The sequence below is a fragment of the Callithrix jacchus genome, chromosome 14 (assembly GCF_049354715.1).
Source record: "Callithrix jacchus isolate 240 chromosome 14, calJac240_pri, whole genome shotgun sequence".
Classification (NCBI taxonomy): Eukaryota; Metazoa; Chordata; class Mammalia; order Primates; family Cebidae; genus Callithrix; species Callithrix jacchus.
In genome coordinates, this window is record NC_133515.1 from 104,310,022 (window position 1) to 104,329,308 (window position 19,287).

Consider the following 19,287-nt stretch of genomic DNA (forward strand, 5'->3'; position numbering starts at 1 on the left):
CACACGCTGAACCGCCTCGCCCCCGCCGGTGAGGATATCTCGGCCTGGGCAGAGACCCGAAAGCCTCCTCCTGCAGCTCAGGATGTTAACAGCAGGGAGAGCAGAGTCTAGTCTTGCCCGTAGCGGCGTCGCCTACAGCCGCGCCGCGTTGCCAGAACCTCACTAGTTTTCCTCCCGGCCGCCGGTTTCCCCGGATTCAGCCACCTTCCCTCTTCCTGGGACGTGCACGCGCACGTGCGTGTGTGTGCGTGCGTACGTGTGTGTGTGTGTTTTTTTCTGGCGCCCGGAAGTGCGTCATCAGCCGGCGCCAGCGGCCGCACGCCGCGGACTAAGGGCTTAGAGGTTCTGGGTTGCCGGTGCTCGACCACGCGGGTGGGAAAGGAGCTGGGACTCGAACGGTGTTCACCGCTTCTCGGCGCCGCCATGCAAGTCTCCAGCCTCAACGAGGTGAAGATCTACAGTCTCAGCTGCGGCAAGTCCCTTCCTGAGGTGAGTCACTTCCCGGCCCCCTCACTCTCGAGCTCTTTAGGATCGTTCCCCTCGTGGGGCAGCCGCCCCTCTCCTCGGCCCTAGCCTATGTTTTAGCTGGACCCATGTCAGCCCCCGACTCGGGGAGGCCCAGAGGAGGCTGACGGTTCCCTGGGGAGATTGCCGGCATTGGGAGACGAGGATACTGCTGTTACTGCGCCAGAAGCTGAACCAAGAGGTAATAAGGGTCAGTGAGCTTTGCTGCAGCTTTTGCAAAGTTCTCTGTTCCAGAGAACCCTTCCATTTGGGCTTCTTTGGATGTTCACAGTCCCTGCCACACACCGAGGAGGAAAATGTGGACAGATTGATGGACAGATCTCTACTCCATATTAACCACCTCCCCATTTTCATGTCTGCCCTGTCAGCTGTTTGTTGAGTTCGTATCATTTGCCAGGTCCTAGGGATACAGCAGTGAACAAGAGCGATACAGACTTCACATTTGTAGAGTTTCTGATGTAGAGGACAGTGTTTTCGAGACTTGCTGAACTTAACCTGGTTCCTTGTCTTAAAGTTGGAAAGGGATTGGACAAATCGGTAATTCTCTTCCAATCTTACCGTGTTTAATAATGCAGCTGAGATTTAGTAATGCGTTTAATATGCAGCTGAGATCCAGCAAGGGGAAGGGTGACTTGTCCAGCATGACACACCTAGGTTCTGAAACTTGTCTTTTATTTCTTTTAAGTGATCAAGCCTCTGTGAAAGCACTACCATTGAGCACTACCTTTTATGGAAGCTCATTTCCATTTTGAGACTCTGCACTTGTTAGAAGGTGGTTTTCAAACATGTCACTTTACAGCATGCCACTGTTGGTCTGAGTCCTGCCCCTGGAAAACAGTAAATAGAGCTCTCCTTCCATGTGTCTGCACCTAAAGAAATTTGGAGCCAGTGATTAGGTTTTTCCTTTCTTCTCAAAATTCCGGTTTAAATAATCCCATCTTCCAATTGTTCTTCACACCGCATGATCTTTCTCATTTTGTTCATTCATTCTCCACACTTACTGAGAAGTTACCATGTGCAAGCAGCTCTGTATTAAGTATTGGGATATATGGTGGATGTCTTAGATAAGGTTTCCCGTTGAGGGAAAGGATAATAAACAAGTGAGTAAATGAGAAGGCAATTTCAGGTAGTCAAAAGTACTTTTCGTGATGAATGATTGGAAGAGAGCTGTGTTGGATAAAGTGTTCAGAGAAAGTGTTTTGGATAAAGCCTTCGGGGAAGGCCTCTCTATAGGAGGTGGCATTTGAGCAGAAACTTGAACGATGAAGAGGAGCCAATCATGTGAAGATAAAGGGAAGAGTTTTCAGTGCTGAGAGCAGAAAGTACAAAGGTCCCCACGTGAGAATGCACTGGACATGGAGAAGGACCAGAGGAGGCACAGGTGTGATCGTAGTATGCTGAGTGAGGGGAGAGAGCAGGTGGATGAGGCTGGAGAAGTAGGCCTGGTAGGAAGGGTAGGAAGTTCAAGTTTTTGTTTGTTTGTTTATTTATTTATTTGCCTTATTTATCGTTTTTCTTTTTTAAAATTTTAAAACACATATAAAATATTTTTTTTTACTCTTTTTTTTTTTAAGATTTTTTTTTTTTTAAAGATGGGGTTTCACCATGATGGCCAGGCTGGTCTTGAACTCCTGACCTCAGGTGATCCACCCACCTCGGCCTTCCAAAGTGCTAGGATTACAGGCATGAGCCACCACGCCCAGCCGTAAGTTCAAGTTTTATTCTTAGTGCTGTTGGAAGTCACTGTTGTGTTTTGACGTGGGCTGCTGTGTGACAAATGACTAGCTGAGGAGGGTTCGACTGGGGTTGAGTTAGGTAGTTCAAGTGAATGACTTTGGTGGCTTGGACTTGCCTGGTAGCAAAGAAAATGCTAAGACACAGTGAGTTTCAGGAGCTATTTTGGAGGTAGGGCTAATGGAACTTGATAATGGATTGGATTGTTGGTAGAGGGAAGTTGAGGAGACAAAAAGGAAGGAATCAGAGAGCTCTTCAGTTTTGAGTCCGAACAGGCGGGTGCATGGTGGTGCTGCTGACAGGAGAAGAATCAAGAAGGAGCACATTGAAGGGTGGGGAGGAGGAAGGTAATGAACAAAAAGAATCAAGAGTTTTATTTTCAATAATGAATGTTTGAAGTTCTAATACATACCAATTGAGTAGTTAGCAGTTGCATGGATACTGTATGGAGATTGCAGGTGGAGTCACTGTCGTTGTTTGAGGCTAGGTGAGATCATACTGTGAAAGAATGAACAGAGAAGAGAACTGGGCCAAGGACCTAAGGCAGTGTTAACATTTGTCATCCAAGAAGAAGAGGGGAAGCTAGCAAAGAAGAAAGAGCAGTAGGCACTGATGAAAGGGGAGAATCAGAAATGTGTAGTTTTGTAGAAGCAAGTGTTTCAAGGAGGAGGGAGTGGTCACCTGTGTCAACGGCTACTGAGAGCTTTAGTAAGATGAGGGCAGAAAAGAGACCATTGACTTTGACGTGATACAGAGCACCACCGACCTTGGCAAGTAGTTCCCGGGGAGTGCCAGGGAGAGTAGCTTGAGCTGAGTGGATTTGGAAACCCTGCTTGTCCTGGTTAATGTTTCATAGTTATTTCTTTGAGGTTGGTACCTAAGCTACATGTGGAACCCCAGCTGTTGTCTGATCTATGCAAATATTATTTCTCTTCTGGGCTCGACCTTTCTATTAATGTAGAGAAGCCTCTATATTTGCTCCCTGGGTGATCTGTCCAGTCTGCTGGCTTTAAGCATATCTGCATATTGATAACTGTCACATTGATGTTTCTAGCCCTTACCTCTACTCTGAACTGGACTTGCGTATCCAGCTGTTCCTTAACATCTCCACTTGGATAGCTGATGGGCATCTCAAACTTCACCTGTCCAGAGAACACCAGCTTTCCCCCCTCATACCCTGCTCCTCCAACCTGTGGTCTTCCCGCTCTGTCAGTGGCAGCTCCATCCCTGAAGCAGTTGATGCCAGAACCACTGGAGGGTTTTTTATTGTTGTTGCTTCTTTGCTTATACAATCCACTAGAAAAGCTGTTGGTTCTGTCTTCAGTGTAGATCCAGAATTCAGTCATCTCCATTACTGTCACTCTGATTCAGGACACCGTCACCCCTGGATTGTGCAATTGCAGTGACTACGGTTGACTTCTTCCTTTTTTTAATAGCGTATATAACACTCCTATTCGACGATACTGCGGTTGACTTCTTCCTTTTTTTAATTGCGTATATAACACTCCTATTCGACGATACTATGGTTGACCTCTTTCTTTTTTTAATTGCGTATATAACACTCCTATTCGACGATACTACGGTTGACTTCTTCCTTTTTTTAATTGCGTATATAACACTCCTATTCGACGATACTGCGGTTGACTTCTTCCTTTTTTTAATTGCGTATATAACACTCCTATTCGACGATACTGCGGTTGACTTCTTCCTTTTTTTAATTGCGTATATAACACTCCTATTCGACGATACTGCGGTTGACTTCTTCCTTTTTTTAATTGCGTATATAACACTCCTATTCGACGATACTATGGTTGACTTCTTCCTTTTTTTAATTGCGTATATAACACTCCTATTCGACGATACTGCGGTTGACTTCTTCCTTTTTTTTTTTTTTTTTTTTTTAATTTTTTATTGGATTATAGGTTTTGGGGTACATGAGCAGAGCATGCAAGACAGTTGCATAGGTACACACATGGCAGTGTGCTTTGCTTTTCTTCTCCCCTTCACCCACATTTGGCATTTCTCCCCAGGCTATCCCTCCCCACCTCCCCCTCCCACTGGCCCTCCCCTTTCCCCCCAATAGACCCCAGTGTTTAGTACTCCCCTTTCTGTGTCCATGTGTTCTCATTTTTCATCACCCACCTATGAGTGAGAATATGCGGTGTTTCATTTTCTGTTCTTGTGTCAGTTTGCTGAGGATGATGTTTTCCAGATTCATCCATGTCCCTACAAACGACACGAACTCATCATTTCTGATTGCTGCATAATATTCCATGGTGTATATGTGCCACATTTTTCCAATCCAGTCTATTATCAATGGGCATTTGGGTTGATTCCAGGTCTTTGCTATTGTAAACAGTGCTGCAATGAACATTCATGTGCATATGTCCTTATAGTAGAACGATTTATAGTCTTTTGGATATATACCCAGTAATGGGATTGCTGGGTCAAATGGAATTTCTATTTCTAAGGCCTTGAGGAATCGCCACACTGTCTTCCACAATGGTTGAACTAATTTACACTCCCACCAACAGTGTAAAAGTGTTCCTTTTTCTCCACATCCTCTCCAGCATCTGTTGTCTCCAGATTTTTTAATGATCGCCATTCTAACTGGCATTGGCAACAAAAGCCAAAATAGACAAATGGGACCTAATGAAACTCCACAGCTTCTGCACGGCAAAAGAAACAGTCACTAGAGTGGATCGGCAACCAACAGAATGGGAAAAAATTTTCGCAGTCTACCCATCTGACAAAGGGCTGATATCCAGAATTTACAAACAACTCAAGCAGATTTACAGGAAAAAAAACAAACAAGCCCATTCAAAAGTGGGCAAAGGATATGGACTTCTTCCTTTTTTTAATAGCGTATATAACACTCCTATTCGATGATACTGCGGTTGACTTCTTTCTTTTTTTAATAGCGTATATAACACCCCTATTCGATGATACTACGGTTGACTTCTTTCTTTTTTTTAATTGTGTATATAACACCCCTATTCAATGATACTACAGTTGACTTCTAAGCAGTTTCTCAGTTTCCACCCTCTACCCCCTTTATTCCGCGGTTTGTTATCATTCAGCTGCCAGAATGATCCTCTACTCAAAACTCTCCAGTGGCTCCTGGCCTCTTCGGGGTGAAAACCAGAGTCCTTTGAGTGACCTGCAAGGTCCTCCTTGATGTGCCTCCTGCCGTCCTCTCTGAACTCCTTTCACTGCTCTCCACTTGACGCTAGCCTCACACGTCCCTTCACTGCTCGAGACCACCCTCCTGCCTTAGGACCTTTGTCTGCTTTTCTCCCAGATACTCACCAGGCTTGCCTCCTCGTGCCTTTCAGGTTGTTGCTCACGAGAACCTTAACATTGTTTAAAATTATAATTCTCCACCAACACTTTGTCTCCTTTTCTTGCCTTCTTTTTTCCGTGGCATACGTAACCATCTGACATTCTAATTATTTTACTTCCTCATTTGTTGGTGTTCCCTCACTTGAAAGAAAGCTTCACAAAAGGAGGGGCTTTTACATTTTTTAATTAAAAAAAATTTTTTTTTTTGGAAACCGTTGCCCAGGCCGGAGTGCAGTGGCACAGTCATAGCTCACTTCAGCCTTGACTTCCCTGGCTCAACAACCCTTGCATCTCAGCCTCCTGAGTAGCTGGGACTACAGCTGTTCACCAACACACCCAGCTTTTTTTTTTTTTTTTTTTTTTTTTGGTAAAGACAGTGATCGCACTATGTTGCTAGACTGGTCTCAAACGCCTGGGCTCAAGTGATCCACTTGCCTCGGTGCTGGGACTATAGGTATGAACCACTGTACCCGGCCAAGAGGGTTGTTTTCTTTTTTCCTGTTTTATTTACTATTGCTATGCCCATCTACTGGCATTTAGTTGTATAAATCAATATTTGTTTAATCTATTAATGAATAAAGTTAATTTTTCATTTTCAGCCACATCACACTTTTGACCTGGGGCTATGATTTTTATTTACACATTTTGGCCTAAAATCGCCCATTCTCGAGTTAATCAGCTTTTATAGTATTTTTATTTTTATTATTTTTTAAATAAAGATGGGGTTTCACCATGATGGCCAGGCTGGTCTTGAACTACCTCAGGTGATCCACCCACCTCGGCCTCCCAAAGTGCTAGGATTACAGGCGTGAGCCACCGTGCCCGGTGTATTTTTAATGCTGTTAAATTTATTTTTGTCAGTTTTCCAGTGAGTAAGCCTGTTTTTTTCCTCTCTTATACAGACTTAACCTTGACCTTTGCTTCACTCTTACTCATTAATACAGTGGTTCTCAAAGCAGACTCTGAGGCCCTGAAGATCCCCAAGACTTTTCCAGAGGGTCCACCAGCTCAGACTGTTTGCACAATCATGCTGTTAATTGACCTTTCTCACTTTGTTGGCATTTGTTCTGATGGTGCAAAAGTCATGGATAAAACTGCTGGTACCTTTGTAACTGCTGAAGCAGTGACACCAGACTGTTAGTTGTCACTATATTCTTCTCCACCATGCACTGTAATCAAAGCCAAAACTGCTAGTTTTACTTAAGAATGCCTTTGAGAAGCTTTAAAAAATATGGTTTTTTTGGGGGGGTGGGGGGGGCTGAGTTTCACTGTTGTTGCCCAGGCTGGAGTGTTGTGGTACAATCTTGGCTCACTGCAACCTCCTCCTCCTGGATTCAATCGATTCTCCTGACTCAGCCTCCCGAATAGCTGAGATTACAGGCATGTGCCACCGTGCCCAGCTATTTTTTTGTATTTTTAGTAGAGACAGAGTTTAACCATGTTGGCTAGGCTAGTCTCAAACTCCTGACTTCAGGTGATTCACCTGCCTCAGCCTCCCAAAGTGCTGGGATTATAGGCGTGAGCCACTGCACCTGGCCTAAAAAATTATTTCTTGAAACTTGTTTTTGGATTCTGTGTGAGGAGGTGGGCAGTGTGTGAGCAGTTCTGTATCCGCAGTGCGTACAGGGCTTGTCTTGAGGAAAAGCACTTGTGCATTGTTTCAGTTGTGAGCTGAAGTAGCTGTTTTTACATGAAACAACATTTTTACTTGAAAATATGGCTTAGGGATAAACGGTTGTTATTCAGACTCAGGTATTTGGCAGGCATTTTCTTGGCTTTAATGTGAAAGGTAGAATCTTAGAAAACCTTTCTCCACCACCATGAGCTTGATAGCTTTCCAGAACTTTCAAACTTTTCCGATGAGATTGGTGGTGATGTTAATAAATATGAATTTTTGATGCTAGTTAATGAAATATGTCAACAATGGATTGCTTCTGTGTAACCAGTGAATGAATACTTTCCAAATTGACCAGTGTCTGATGTTCTAAAGTCGTGCAGGGTCAAAGACCCAGAAAGCAAAGATACACCAAGGAGTTTTAGCATACTAGAGTACCAAAAATTTGTTGAGAGGCTGGGTGCAGTGGCTCACGCCTATAATCCCAGCACTTTGGGAGGCCAAGGCAGGTGGATCACCTGAGGTTGGGAGTTCGAGACCAGCCTGACCAACATGAAGAAACCCTGTCTCTGCTAAAAATGCAGAATTAGCCAGGCTTGGTGGCGCATGCCTGTAATCTCAGCTACTTGGGAGACTGAGGCAGGAGAATCTCTTGAACCTGTGAGGTAGAGGTTTTGGTGAGCTGAGATCGCGTCATTGCACTCTAGCCAGGGCAACAAGAACAAAACTCCTTCTCAAAAAAACAAACAAACAAAAAATGGTGGATAGGGCTTTTACATTCCACGTTACAACTAACGTTGAAGAAACTACACTTGCTGAGTTTTGGCATAGTACCAAAGAAGAATAGCCACACTTACCTGAGAGGACTATCTTTGCTCTCTTCCTTTTCTAACTGGATGTCTGTGTGAGGCCTTCTTTTCTTTTCTTTTTTTTTTAATATATTTTTTTCTCCCACACCCAGCCCAAACCTGAGGCCTTATTTTCTTCATATTCTTCAACTAAAATAAAAGTAGGTTGGTTTCAGAAGCAGACACAAGAATCTACAGGTATTTGCTATTAAAGAGATTTAAGAATATAGCTATTTTTCATAAAAGTGTTATTTTGATTAACATGTAATGGGGCGGTTTTTAACTGAATAAGTACATATTTAAATAATATCTCAGTTTTTATGTGTCATACATTAAATATTAATAGCTATAACCCACATAAACAAAAGCTCTTTGGGGTCCTCCATAAAGAGTGTGAGGGAATACTGAGAACAAAAAGTTTGAGAACTGCTATTCTCTTTCGCTCAATCTTCCTTTAAAGCATTTCTAAGTTACCAACAGATTGCATGTTTTGCTTTGCCTTACTTCAAATGTGAGAGCAAATGGGGTCTTTTTTTCACCCAGCAGCAATGAGACACTGTTCAGTGAGAGAATGAAGTCATCTGCATTTCCACAGCTCTTTTGCTGGGTTTTTGATGAACTTCTTTTATATCGGATGAGTACAGTATTTTTTTTTTTTTTTTTTTTTTTTGAGACAGGTTCTTGCTCTGTCACCCAGGCTGGAGTGCAGTGGCACAATCACAGCTCACTGCAGCCTTGACCTCCCAGACTCAAGTGAGTCTGCTTTCTTAGCCTTTTGGGTAGCTGGGACTGCAGGCATGTGCCACCACACCCAGCTAATTTTTATTTTTTTGTAGAGATGGTGTCTTGCTATGTTGCCCAGGATGGTATCAAACTTCTGTGCTCAAGTGATCCTCTTGTCTTGGCCTATCAAAGTGTTGGGATTGCAGGCATAAGCCACCTCAGCCTGCTTGAGTACAGTTCTTCCCTCCTAACCCCCACCACCCCACTCCGAGATGGAGTCTTGCCCTGTTGCCCAGGTTGGAGTGCAATGGTGTGATCTTGGCTCACTGCAACCTCTGCCTCCCAGGTTCAAGCAATTCTCCTGCCTCAGCCTCCCAGATAGCTGGGATTATAGGTCCATGCCACCATGCCCATCTAATTTTTTGTATTTTTAGTAGAGATGGTGTTTTACCTTGTTGACCAGGCTGGTCTTGAACACCTGCCTCGTCCTCCCAAATTGCTTGGATTACAGGTGTGAGCCACTGCACCTGGCTAAGTACGGCTCTTTATTTGATTTTATAGAATACAGAGAAGAGGGCTGAATTTAGTGAACAACTTTCAGTTCTTGGTGAACTTTAAAAAGACATTTTTAAAAACTTAGGTTTATATGTTCCTGTTTCATGCTGACTCCTCATGTGGTCTCCTGTAGTGCTGTGAGTTTGTACAGACACTGCTGAATGAACTTTCCTTCCTTCCTACCTTCACTGTGTTGAGAATTTCTTGCCCCTTTGGGTCTTAGGCTCCTAGTTAGAAGGAAATCTCTGTCTTTTTTCCCCCATGCTTGTTTGCACAGGATATATGAGACTAGTTATTGTATGAACTGCCTGCTTCCTTGAGCACAGCTTCCTGAGAAGAGGAAATTGAATCCTGGTTAATAGGGGGAATCCCTAGCAATATGTCTTTGTTCTGTTTGTATAAAGTTAATGTAAAATTACATTGAGTGCCCAGAAATAAACTTAATGTCACTTTTAATTGATACCTTACTGCCAAAACTCAAATCAGAGCAAATAATCACAAGGAGTAGCATAAACCTGTAAATCAGTATGCTACATACAAAGGCAGAAGGAAGCTGTGGCTCAGACTGAGGCTCATCAAGGTAGTGTCCCTCTGCAAGTGTGGACGCTGCCTCAGGTGTCATACTTAGGGTCTTCCATGGTGAGTCTGCATGACCAGAGTCCTAAAGATTATTATGTCATGTGTCTGAGAAGGGCTGTACAGTTTAGAAAGGACATCTCTTAGTTTTTCTCTTGCTTTTCTTTCTTTAGGATAGAGTTTTTAAGCCTTGCCTTTATAGCCATTTTGGTCTGGACAGCTCCTTGTTGTGGGGGTTGTCTTATGTATCGTAGCGTGTTTGGCATCATCTCTCACCTCTGCCCACCAGATACCAGGAGCATATCCCCAAGTTGTGACAACCAGAGATGTCTTCAGCAATTAATAATTGCCCCAGCTTGAGAACCACTGCTTTAGGATAATCGTAGCTGACGAGTGCTTCGCCACTGGCACCTGAGCATGCCGTGGAATTATACTGCTGGCTGAACTGGGCTCATTAACTCCAGAGCAAAACCTGGTATCAGAAGAATATGGCTATAAAGTGTATCATTTTTTTGTAATTAAGTATCGGCTATTTGGTCAGTTTTTTATCTGGTTTTATTCTTTGTAAAAAATATATTTCTATAGGAAACATTCTCCTATGTTTTACTTTATAAATTTTCACTTAAATAGATTAAATTGTTTCATATATTTAATTATAACCCAGAATACTTGAGGCTTTCTGCTTTCCTTTAGATTGGTTAGATGCCTTGATTTTCTCTTGTGTAAAAGATGGTAGTTCAAAAAATTTATTATCTGGCTGGACCTCATGGCCCATTTCAGTGGACCTAGCACTTTGGGAGGCAAAGGAGAGAGGATGGTTTGAGCCCAGGAGTTTGAGGCTGCAATGAGCTGGTTGCATCGTATCACTGCACTCTAGACTGGGCAAGAATGAGACCCTGTCTCTAAAAAAGTAAAAATTAAAAAAAAAGTGTCTAATGTGTGTAAGTATACACAAGAAAAACAATCCAGGAGATATTTAGTATAAGAGTAGGGTTTGGATTAGAGAATTTTTTTATTTCCTATGTTATATATCCCTGGAAGGTTTGAATTTTAAAATATAAGCATGTATTATTTTTGCAAGCTGGAAAATAATTTAGCTAAATTTGTTTTAAAATAAAGTCTCTTCATTTTCTTTCAGTGGCTTTCTGATAGGAAGAAGAGAGCACTACAGAAGAAAGATGTAGGTGAGTATTGTTTTCTCTCACTTCAGCTGCATTAGTGATCCGTGTTCTCATGCTTTTACTCATTATCTTATTGTACTCATTACATATTTTACTCATTGCATATGCTGTTATCATATGTAAATGAGGATTTGTAAGAATGTAGTAACACACAGTGGGAAATGAATGCTCTTGGTTCTTTTCTTTTTCCCTTTGACATGGGGTCTCGCTGTGTTGCCCGAGCTGGTCTCTAACTCCTGGGCTTGAGCAATCCTCCAACCTTGGCCTCCCAAAGTTTTGGGATTACAGGCGTGAGCCACTGCACCCAGCCCATCTCCTTCTTAAGAAACTTTGTTGTGGTCGATATGTTCCTGGTGGGTATGGGATTTGATTTTCCCTTATTGACTAATAAGTTAGCCTGTTACTGTTTCATGTCTTTGCCATGATTGAGTTGTTATAGTGGTTTAGGGGCCTGGTTCGGTGGCTCACTCCTGTAATCCCAGAACTTTGGGAGGCTGAAGTGGGAGGATTGCTTGAACCCAGAAGTCTGAGACCACCCCGGGCAATGTGGCAAAACCCCATCTCTACAAAAAGTATAAAAATATCTGGGTGCGGTGGCATGCACCTGTAGTCCTACCTCTCTGGGGAGCTGAGGTGTGAGAATTACTTAAACCTGGGAGGTTGAGGCTGCAGTGAGCCATAATCGTGCCACTGCACTCCAGCCTGGGCGACAGAGTGAGACCCTGTCTCAAAAAAAAAAAGTGGCTTAATGTTTATGCTCTTCCTACTTTTTATGTATATTTAACACTGGATGTTTGATACACTGTTGTGAAAAATTTTTTTCAATTAACGATGATACTTTTTTTTTTGGAAAAGTACAAATGAAATACTTAGCTTAGAAAAACAGTGTATAAACTAAGAGAAAATCCTTTGCTGTTTAATGGTTGGGCTTGTGCTAGTGTCCTTTCCCAAGGCCAGGAAGCATTTGGGATGAATTTTACCTGTTTATAGCTGTGCTGACTGCTCGGCACATGTTGTCTTCTTATGACAAAGAATAAGCACATTTCGTTAAACTAGTTGTTTTTTTCTCTTTTTAGATGTCCGTAGGAGAATTGAACTTATTCAGGATTTTGAAATGCCCACTGTATGTACCACTATTAAGGTGTCAAAAGATGGACAGTACATTTTAGCAACTGGTAAGCGTCTTTTTGGTTATGATTTCCATGCACTCTTTACCAGGAAATGCTGTGATAGGAAAGATTTTGTTTGTTTTTTACCCTAATATTTTATTATAAAAAATTTCAAACAGAAATATTGAAAAAATTGTCAACACCCATTTAACTACTACCTAAATTCTGCAATAAATAGTTTACTCTGCAGTATTTGACTTCTCCCATGCATCTGTCTCTTTGTTCATACATCAGTCCACCTTGTTTCTTTTATGTATTTCAGTGTAAGTTGCAGATACCAGTATATTTCACCACAAAACACCTCAGCATATATATCGTTAGCTGGAATTCAACATTTATCAGTATTTATTTATAGCTGTTTACAAGGTAAAAAAAACTGTATATTGGTGAAATGCATAGTTTGACAAATGCACACACCTGTGTAACCCAAAGCTCTCTCAAGACTTTTTCCCTGTAGAAAATTGCTCCCACCCATGCACAGACCACCATTGCTGATTTTTTTCAGTACACATAAGTTTAGCCTGTAGTACATTCGTTCTCTGTAAGACTTATTTCATGTGTTTGAGATTCATACATGTTCTTTTTTTTTTTAAAGATGGGGTTTCACCATGATGGCCAGGCTGGTCTTGAACTCCCGATGTCAGGTGATACACCCACCTCGGCCTCCCAAAGTGCTAGGATTACAGGCATGAGTCACTGCGCCCTGCCAAGATTCATACATGTTGTTGTATGTGTCAATAGCTTTTTTTAAAATTACCAAATAATATTTCGTTATATGACTAAACCAGTTTATTTAGCCATTCTCCATGTGATGAACACCTGGGCTATTTTCCTTCATTTTTTGGGCTATTACTAATAAAGTGCTATGAACAATCTCAGAGAAGTCTGTTTAGGCCGGGTGCGGTGGCTCACGCCTGTAATCCCAGCACTTTGGGAGGCCGAGGCGGGTGGATCATGAGGTCAAGAGATGGAGACCATCCTGGTCAACATGGTGAAACCCCGTCTCTACTAAAAATACAAAAAATTAGCTGGGCACGGTGGTGTGTGCCTGTAATCCCAGCTACTCAGGAGGCTGAGGCAGGAGAATTGCCTGAACCCAGGAGGTGGAGGTTGCAGTGAGCCGAGATCGTGCCATTGCACTCCAGCCTGGGTAACAAGAGTGAAACTCTGTCTCAAAAAAAAGTCTGTTTAGTGGATATATGCTTTCATGTCTTAGGTAAATACCTAGGAGTGGAATTTTTGGGTCCTGGGGTAGGTATAGGTGTAGTGTTATGGGAAACTTTCAGGTCTTTTCCCAAAGTGGTCATATCATTTGTATTCCCAATAACAATGAATGAGAGCTTTAGCAAAGGTCACTTATAACATGATTTTTTGTATCACATACCAATTTTTTAAAATGTCCCTAAGATTTTACATTAACAGTATTTGTCATTATCAAAAAATAATGAAATTTAGATAAACTTTTTATTTGGAGATGGAGTGTTGCTCTGTGGCCAAGGCCGGAGTACAGTAGCGTGCTTGGCTCACTGCAGCCTCTGCCTTCTGGGTTCAAGCAATTCTCCTGCCTCAGCCTCTTGAGTAGCTGGGACTGCAGTAGGCACAGGCCACCACGCCTGACTGATTTTTTGTATTTTAGTAGAGACGGGCTTTCACCATCTTGACCAAGCTGGTCTCCAACTCCTGAGCTCAGGCAATCCACCTGCGTTGGCCTCCCAAAGTGCCAGGATTACAGGTGTGAGGCACTGCACCTGGCCAGTTTAGAGAACTTTTAATGTGTTGGAATGTTGAACAGTATGGCAACCTTTAGTGGTTGTGATTTTGGTGCGTATGTCCTATACTCAGTTCAAACATTTTTTACTGATGTTATGGTAACAGGATTCGTTTTCCAACCACCTGCTTTTTGGTAACACCTTTTATACATATACAGGCCAGTCTCTTTTGCTTTGTGTTAATGATTATCACCGTACTAACTAACACTGTCTACCTCTCTTAGCCTTCAGTTTTATGTTCAAAAACTGGTAAAAAGAATTGAGGAAATCTAAGCTATATGGACATCCTTATTGGAGACTAGAAGAAACTTAAAGATTGAATTCATTTTCTTCATATTATAGATCCAGAGATACTAAGTGACTTGTCTAGGCTCCCAGATCTAGTATTTAAGAAAGCTAGGATACAGATTTGTTAAATCACTCTTTCTTTTATGAAATTGTCCTCTATTCCCATTCAAAATTAATGGCTTTTTTCTTTTTGAAACATTCTCACTCTGTCACCCAGGCTGGAGTGCAGTGGCATGATGTCGGCTGACTGCAGCCTCCGCTTCCCAGGCTCAAGTGATTCTCGAGTCAGTCTTCTGAGTAGCAGGGACTACCAGTGTGCACCACCACACCCGGCTAATTTTTGTAATTTTTTTAGTAGAGACAGGGTATCACCATGTTGGCTAGGCTGGTCTCGAACTCATTGCCTCAAGTGATCTGCCTGCCTTGCCCTCCCAAAGTGCTGGGGCCCAGCCTAATGGCTTTTCTTCTTATTTAGAACTCCTTGGTTTTATTTTATCTTAAAAAATATTTCATAAATAATATGTGGGCCTGGTGTGGTGGCTCATGCCTGTAATCCCAGCACTTTAGGAGGCCATGGTGGGTTGATCACCTGAGGTCAGGAGTTCAAGACCAGCATGACCAACATGGTGAAACCTTGTCTCTACTAAAAATACAAAAATTACTGGGGCGTGGTGGTGTACACCTGTAATCCCAGCTACTTGAGAGGGTGAAGCAGGAGAATCGCTTGAACCCAGGAGGCAGTGGTTGCAGAGAGTTGAGATCATAACACTCCGCTCTAGCCTGCTTGACAGAGCAAGCCTCTCTCTCAAAAAAAAAAAAAAAAGATAAAGTGCCAAAGTTACTATTGCATTGTACAGAGTTGTATCAGTTATAGAAAATTAGGATCATATTATATGGGCCTGTTGCCTGACTGTACTTTCACTTTATAGTACGTTCTGGCAGCTTTCCATGTCAGCGCTTACAGGTCTGCCTCATCCACTCTATGGGCCATGTAATCGTCCTTTGTGTGGATCTAATGTCATTTATTTAAGGGTTTTCCTGTTAGTGGATTTTTATTCGCTGACCATTTATAAATAATGCTGCAGTGAACGTCTTTGGCAGGCTTGTGGATATTTTTCTGTGAGTTCAATTTGTATAAGCTGAACTATAGATTGAAGGTATAGAAACGTCATGTATTTTAGGGATTGTCCTTCAAAAAAGTTGTGTCAATTTTATACTGATCAACAACAGTATATGGGAATATTTTATACTTTCACCAACGCAGGTATTAACCGTCTTTTTTACCTTTGCCGTTATGGTGGGTGAAACAGCTTTATTGTTTTCATCTATTTTGTTAGGTTGCTTGTGAAGTCTATTAGTTATTGTGTTTTGTGTTCTATGACTTGCTTAATAGCTTTTGCTCATTTTTTCCTCGGGGTGTTTGAGAGGGGCTGCTTTTTCTTTTGATGTGGTTGCATTTAATCCTGCCTATTGCTGAGTAAGAAGTACGCTCATTGTGTCTGTGGATGTTGACTATGAAAAGTATGTCTCTAGGTTTTACATCACATTAATTTTTTGTAGGAACATATAAACCTCGGGTTCGATGTTATGACACCTATCAATTATCCTTGAAGTTTGAAAGGTGTTTAGATTCAGAAGGTGAGCAAGAAGCTAAATTTAAATTCATGAAAATGGCTTTTTATGTTTGTCTGCTCTTCTGGTTTTAAAATGGGAATGGTTTATAATTAGTTTTCTGTTGTTATATAACAGATTACTGTATTACAATGCTGATGGCTTAGAACATCCATTCAGTAGCTCGCAGTTTGTGTAGATCTGAAGTCTGTGCAGGTTTTATGCTAAGAGCCGGGGTCTGGGTGTTGACCAGATGGAGCTCTGGCCTGGAGGTGCTGGGCAAGAAGATGCTTCCACATGTTAGTTTGCAGTTCTTTTAGAATTGACTATCAGCTTTTTCTTGGCTTTCGTGGAAAGCTACTACAGATGTGAGCCACCATGACCCACTAATTTTATAATTTTGTAGAGATGGAGTCTAGCCATGTTGCCCAGGCTGGCCCTGGCCTCAGCCATCCTTTTGCATTGGCTTCCCAAAGTGCTGGGATTCCAGGCATGAGCCACTGCACCCAGCCCTTGTGTTTTGGATCTCTGTTTCTCTTCTGCTGCCAGCCAGAGAAAACTATGCTTTTAAAGGGCTCATATGATTATAAATCTCCCTTTTGCCATAGAATGTAATGTAATCACAGGAGCAGTGTCTATCAATTCACAGTTTCTACCCACACTCTCAAGGGAAGGGGATTATACAAATGTAAAAGTCACTGGGTGTCATTCTTAGAATTCTGAATGACACTGAAGTCAAGTTAAAATGGGAAAGTTCAGCCAGGCACAGTGGCTCATGCCTGTAATCCCAGCGCTTTGGGAGGCCGAAGTGGGTGGATCACCTGAGGTGGGAATTCCAGACCAGCCTGACCAACATGGTAAAATCCTGTCTCTACTAAAAATACACAAATATTAGCAGGACATGGTGGCGCATGCCTATAGTTCCAGCTACTCAGGAGGCTGAGGCAGGAGAATTACTTGAACCTGGGAGGCAGAGGTTGCAATGAGCAGAGATTGCTCCATTGCACTCCAGCCTGGGCAACAAGAGCGAAACTCCATCTCAAAACAAAACAAAATGGGAAAGTTCAAGTGCTTTTATCAGTTTGCCTAGTGTTTGGGATTGAGGGGAAAGGACTTAATGGGATACGTGTTTGTGGAATTATATGCATAGTCTCCCAACTTATTTTACCCTTTGTTTTTATTTTTTTGAAACAGGATTTTTCTCTGTCACCCAGGCTGGAGTGCAGTGTTGTGATCACAGCTCACTGCAGCCTCAACTACCCAGGCTCAAGAAATCCTCCCATCTCAGTCTCCCAGATAGCTGGGACCACAGGTGTGCACCACCATGCCTGGCTAATTTTTTTTCTTTTTTTTCCCCCATAGAGATAGAGTCTTATTACATCTTTGTTTACTGAAAACAATGGGAACTCTGTGTGCCACTAATAATGGCTGTTTTTCACTCTTTTTGTTTATCAGGTAGACTATGAATGGGTAAAAATGACTTTTCTTTTTTGTTAAGCAATAGCTTTTAAAATTTTCTTAAATGTATATTTGAAAGTCTTTAAAATTATTTTGATTTCAACATCTCAGAAAGAGTGACAGACTTTAGAAGTCATTACATTTTGTGAATTTGCTTCAGTTCTACAACGAATCTGGTTGCCGTGTATTGAGAAATTATGAGCCTTTCAAGTTTTTGTTGGTATTCTGGGACAATATAATATGGCGATTTTCTTCTTGTGTAGAGGCAGAAAAGAAAAACTGGTATGTGTATAATTTCTGTGTTGAATTAGAATCTTTGCATCAAGTTTGCATTGTTAGAATGTTGATTGATAATTGTATTTTTTCTATTTCTTGTTTTTCAGTTGTCACTTTTGAAATTTTGTCTGATGACTACTCAAAGGTATGTTTTATAGCATTGGTTTGTACTGACTAAATTCAATAAATGAGTGAGTGGAATTTATTTTTATGATAAGCAGTTTCATGATACTTCTGTTGTTAAACTGAGATGGCTGTGTGGTTCCGTCGCTAAACGGCAAGTAACCCATCATTTCATTAATATGTTTTTTTGTTTTTGAGATAATCTCGCACTGTTGCCCAGGCTAGAGTGCAGTGGTGTGATCTTAGCTCACTGCAACCTCCGTCTTTCAGGTTCAAATGATTCTCCTGCCTCAGCCTCCTGAGTAGCTGGGATTACAGGCACGTGCCACTATGCCCAGCTAATTTTTTTTTTGTATTTTTTGAAGAGATGGGGTTTCACCATGTTGATCAGGCTGGTCTGGAACTCCTGACCTCGTGACCTGCCCATCTAGGCCTCCCAAAGTGCTGGGATTGCAGGCGTGAGCCACTGTGCTCAGCTATTAATATGTATTTTTAAAAGATGTATAGCATCTTTTTTTTTTTTTTAAATGAGATGGAGTCTCACTCTCTTGCCAGGGCTGGAGTGCTGTAGTGCAGTCTTGGCTCATTGCCACCTCCACCTCCTGGGTTCAAGCGATTTTCCTGCCTCTACCTCCCGAGTAGCTGGGGTTACGGGCTTGCGCCACCATGCCTGGCTTACTTTTTGTGTGTGTGTTTTTATAGAGACGGGGTTTCACCATGTTGGCCAGGCTGGTCTTGAACTCCTGACTTCATGATCCTCCTGCCTCGACCTTCGGAAGTGCTGGGATTACAGCTGTGAGCCACCACGCCTGACTGTATAGCGTCTTTTAAAATGATTATGATACAGATAGCCTTTGGCCAATCTAATGTCTAAATTAATTTTTCATATCACATATGAGACCTTATTTATAGTTTTAAGAGTTGGCAGCAGTCATCTTTTATATCATCTTATATTCTAGATTTGTGATTCTGATTATTACATTTAACCCAGATTTATTTGCCAGGTTGCTTTCATTTTCGTATCTATGTGTGAAAAGTAAACTAGGAGGGTTGTATTTTTTTTTTTTTAACCTTGCAAGTGGTTATGGTATATTCTGAAACAGTTCAAAATATAGCTGAGTAGATTTCTTTCCTTTTTTGGTGCCATTAGTCCATCTTTCAACTCTTTTTTCTTTTTTGAGACCGTACCTTGCTCTGTCACCCAGGCTGGAGGGCAGTGGCTCAATTTTGGCTCACTGCACTGTCAACTTCCTGGGTTCAAGCGATTCTCCTGCCTCTGCCTCTGCCTTCCGAGTAGCTGGGTCTGTGGGCATGCGCCTCCACACCTGGCTAATTTTTGTGTTTTTAGTAGAGATAGGATTTCACCATGTTGGCCAGGCTGACCTCAAACTCCTGACCTCAAGTGATGCGCTTGCCTCAGCCTCCCAAAGTGCGGGCATTACAGGCGTGAGCCACCACGCCCAGCCAGTCTTTCAACTCTTATAGTCACTTTCA

At 42.1% G+C, this 19,287-nt stretch overlaps 1 protein-coding gene across 2 annotated transcripts in view; it reads left to right on the forward strand.

The window, feature by feature from the left end:
- Nucleotides 1-299: 299 nt before the first annotated feature.
- Nucleotides 300-19,287, forward strand: part of NOL10 (nucleolar protein 10) — a 119,047-nt gene continuing 100,059 nt past the window's right edge. Inside the window, exons 1-5 of one of the 2 annotated variants that reach the window (XM_002758034.7) lie at nt 300-489; nt 11,057-11,102; nt 12,176-12,274; nt 15,886-15,963; nt 17,778-17,815. In XM_002758034.7, coding sequence (XP_002758080.3) covers nt 424-489; nt 11,057-11,102; nt 12,176-12,274; nt 15,886-15,963; nt 17,778-17,815 — 327 coding nt within the window. In that variant the 5' untranslated portion in view covers nt 300-423. The remainder of the gene's footprint in view (nt 490-11,056; nt 11,103-12,175; nt 12,275-15,885; nt 15,964-17,777; nt 17,816-19,287) is intronic. The other variant, XM_008981135.5, reaches the window with a different exon arrangement.